Source organism: Micromesistius poutassou (assembly GCF_964030765.1).
Source record: "Micromesistius poutassou genome assembly, chromosome: 2".
Taxonomy (NCBI): domain Eukaryota; kingdom Metazoa; phylum Chordata; class Actinopteri; order Gadiformes; family Gadidae; genus Micromesistius; species Micromesistius poutassou.
Genome location: NC_140272.1, coordinates 20,631,979 through 20,636,362, shown reverse-complemented (window position 1 = coordinate 20,636,362; position 4,384 = coordinate 20,631,979). Strand labels below are relative to the sequence as shown.

At 39.4% G+C, this 4,384-nt stretch overlaps 1 protein-coding gene across 1 annotated transcript in view; it reads left to right on the top strand.

The window, feature by feature from the left end:
* Positions 1-4,384, top strand: part of rbl1 (retinoblastoma-like 1 (p107)) — a 19,717-nt gene that overhangs the window by 7,904 nt on the left and 7,429 nt on the right. The window contains exons 9-12 of the mRNA XM_084463477.1: positions 180-186; positions 337-440; positions 2,996-3,133; positions 4,132-4,296. Coding sequence (XP_084319603.1) covers positions 180-186; positions 337-440; positions 2,996-3,133; positions 4,132-4,296 — 414 coding nt within the window. The remainder of the gene's footprint in view (positions 1-179; positions 187-336; positions 441-2,995; positions 3,134-4,131; positions 4,297-4,384) is intronic.

Sequence of the window (4,384 nt, the reverse complement as noted above, 5' to 3'; positions counted from 1 at the left end):
ATACCTGGATCCCACATGGGTAACACGCACAAGCATGTTATGGCATGTTATGTAAAACGTGGAGTATGAATGAGTCCTCATGTTGTGTAAAACGTGGAGTATGAATGAGTCCTCATGTTATGTAAAACGTGGAGTATGAATGAGTCCTCATGTTGTGTAAAACGTGGAGTATGAATGAGTCCTCATGTTATGTAAAACGTGGAGTATGAATGAGTCCTCATGTTGTGTAAAACGTGGAGTATGAATGAGTCCTCATGTTGTGTAAATCGTGGAGTATGAATGAGGCCTCATGTTGTGTAAATCGTGGAGTATGAATGAGGCCTCATGTTGTTTCAGACTTTGCTGAGAAGCGTCTGAAGCTGGCTGAGATCCTTTACTTCAAGGTCCTGGAGAACGTCATGGAGCAGGAGACCAAACGTCTCCCTGGGAAGGACATGACCGTAGGTCCCCTACTGGTCTCTCTACCCACTGGTCTCTCTACCTACTGGTCTCTCTACCTACCGTCTCTCTACCCACTGGTCTCTCTACCTACCGTCTCTCTACCTACCGTCTCTCTACCCACTGGTCTCTCTACCTACCGTCTCTCTACCTACTGGTCTCTCTACCTACTGTCTCTCTACCTACTGGTCTCTCTACCTACCCGTCTCTCTACGTACCGTCTCTCTACCTACTGGTCTCTACCCACCGTCTCTCTACCTACTGGTCTCTCTACCTACCTGTCTCTCTACCTACCGTCTCTCTACCTACTGGTCTCTCTACCTACCCGTCTCTCTGTTCGAATTCTCAGTGGTTAATTTCATTCACTATATATAGTATATAGTATATATATATATATAGTGTACTGTGTGTATATAGTATATATATAGTGTACTGAGTATATATAGTATATAGTATATATATATAGTGTACTGTGTATATATAGTATATATATAGTGTACTGTGTGTATATAGTATATATATAGTGTACTGTGTGTATATATATATAGTATATATATATAGTGTACTGTGTGTATATAGTATATATATAGTGTACTATGTATATATAGTATATAGTATATATATAGTGTACTGTGTATATATAGTATATATATAGTACTGTGTATATAGTATATATATAGTGGACAATAAAATACCCCACATGTGAGTGACCATACGACGTTCCCTACATGTTACTCCCGTAGACCACAATGCAATGCGGGCGCATTTACTGACGCAAATGACGTTAGAAATGTTCAGCATAGTGTCCGAATTCTCGTTAGTTCGTTCCCTATATAGTTCACTGTATCATAAACACTATATAGTTCACTGTATCATAAACACTATATAGTTCACTGTCATAAACACTATATAGTTCACTGTATCATAAACACTATATAGTTCACTATATCATAAACACTACATAGTTCACTATATCATAAACACTATATAGTTTACTATATCATAAACACTATATAGTTCACTATATCATAAACACTACATAGTTCACTACATCATAAACACTATATAGTTCACTATATCATAAACACTATATAGTTCACTATATCATAAACAATATATAGGTCACTATATCAAACACTACATAGTTCACTATGTCATAAACACTACATAGTTCACTATATCATAAACACTGCATAGTTCACTATATCATAAACACTACATAGTTCACTATATCATAAACACTACATAGTTCACTATGTCATAAACACTACATAGTTCACTATATCATAAACACTATATAGTTCACTATATCATAAACACTATATAGTTCACTATATCATAAACAATATATAGGTCACTATATCAAACACTACATAGTTCACTATGTCATAAACACTACATAGTTCACTATATCATAAACACTGCATAGTTCACTATATCATAAACACTACATAGTTCACTATATCATAAACACTACATAGTTCACTATATCATAAACAATATATAGTTCACTATATCATAAACACTATATAGTTCACTATATCATAAACACTACATAGTTCACTATGTCATAAACACTATATAGTTCACTATATCATAAACACTACATAGTTCACTATGTCATAAACACTATATAGTTCACTATATCATAAACAATATATAGGTCACTATATCAAACACTACGTAGTTCACTATGTCATAAACACTACATAGTTCACTATATCATAAACACTGCATAGTTCACTATATCATAAACACTACATAGTTCACTATATCATAAACACTACATAGTTCACTATATCATAAACAATATATAGTTCACTATATCATAAACACTATATAGTTCACTATATCATAAACACTACATAGTTCACTATGTCATAAACACTATATAGTTCACTATATCATAAACACTACATAGTTCACTATGTCATAAACACTATATAGTTCACTATATCATAAACACTACATAGTTCACTATATCATAAACACTGCATAGTTCACTATATCATAAACACTACATAGTTCACTATATCATAAACACTACATAGTTCACTATATCATAAACAATATATAGTTCACTATATCATAAACACTATATAGTTCACTATATCATAAACACTACATAGTTCACTATGTCATAAACACTATATAGTTCACTATATCATAAACACTACATAGTTCACTATGTCATAAACACTATATAGTTCACTATGTCATAAACACTATATAGTTCACTATATCATAAACACTATATAGTTCACTATATCATAAACACTACATAGTTCACTATATCATAAACACTATATAGTTCACTATGTCATAAACACTATATAGTTCACTATGTCATAAACACTGTGTAGGGAATAGTGAGTGAGGGAATAGTGAGTGAGGGAATAGGGAACGACTTCAAACACAGCTTCAGTCTGCCGATCTGTCTCTAACGTGTGTGTGTGTGTGTGTGTGTGTGTGTGTGTGTGTGTGTGTGTGTGTGTGTGTGTGTGTGTGTGTGTGTGTGTGTGTGTGTGTGTGTGTGTGTGTGTGTGTGTGTGTGTAGGTTCTACTGGGTCAGGAGTTGTTCCACAGCTCTCTGTTGGCCTGCTGTCTGGAGGTGGTGTTGTTCTCCTACAGCTCCCAGAGAACGTTCCCCTGGATCCCCTCCACCCTCGGCCTGCCCCCCTTCTACTTCTTTAAGGTACCACGCAGTACTGGTACTTTACACGGTACTTATGCCGCTTTTCCACCGCCAGTACCAACTCGACTCGACTCGACTCGCCTCAACTCAACTCGGTTTGGTTGCGTTTCCATCTAAAAAAGTACCTCTTCAATGTGGGCGGGTCGTAGAAAAGAACCTCTCCACCATGGGCGGGTCGTCATTAGGTTTTAATCACGGGAGACGCGATTCCCGGGAAATCTGAATCTGATCAAGACTATTTCCTGATTCCCGGGAAAGGTTATGATGGGAAATAAAATAAAATAAAAAGCGCAATGACTGCGCGTCTATTGTTGTCATACGGTAACGTTGATAGAGGCGAAACTCGAGCCCTAGGAAAGGAACGACACTGAAACGAAACAGCGAAACGCCGGTCCGTGGACTCCAGCCACGCCGGACACACACAACCACACCCGACACACATAACGACGCGCAGCCTAACTCTAGCCCCGGGAAAGGAGCGACACACACGGCGAAACGCTGATCAGTGTCCCCCTCGGGAGCGGGTTCGTGGACTCCAACCACGCCGGACACAACTTAACTTGAGTGAATATTCCCATTTACAGCCGCTGGCCAATCAGTTACCAGCAGCCTGTTTACGTCACACAAAAGTACCTACTCCGCTGGCATGGAACCTCGACGGAGGTAGTACTAAAAAAAAGTACCCGGTACTAGGTACCAGGTACTTTTTTTGCCAATGGAAACGCAAATAAGGCGTGGCGAGTCGAGTCGAGTCGAGTAGGTACTGGCGGTGGAAAAGCGGCATAAGAGTACCAACACAGTACTAGTACTTTACACAGTACTAACAGAATACCAACACAGTACTAGTACTTTACACAGTACTAACAGAGTACCAACACAGTACTGGTACTTTACACAGCACTAACATCTTACCAACACAGTACTAATACTTTACGCAGTACTAACAGAGTACCAACGCAGTACCATCCCAGTTGTAATCCAGTACTCTTTGTCTCCAGGTGATCGAGGTGTTCATCCGGGCTGAGGAGGGCCTCTCCAGGGACATGGTCAAACACCTCAACTCCATCGAGGAGCGCGTCCTGGAGAAGGAGGCGTGGACCCGGGACTCTGCCCTGTGGACCGCCCTGGAGGCGTCCGGACACCAGGTCCCCACTGTGGAGGAGGTACACATGAATACTGCCATAGACACTAATTCTGGAATGTACACACCCTGGAGGCCAGGTCCACACACACTGTATCTAGGGCTGTATC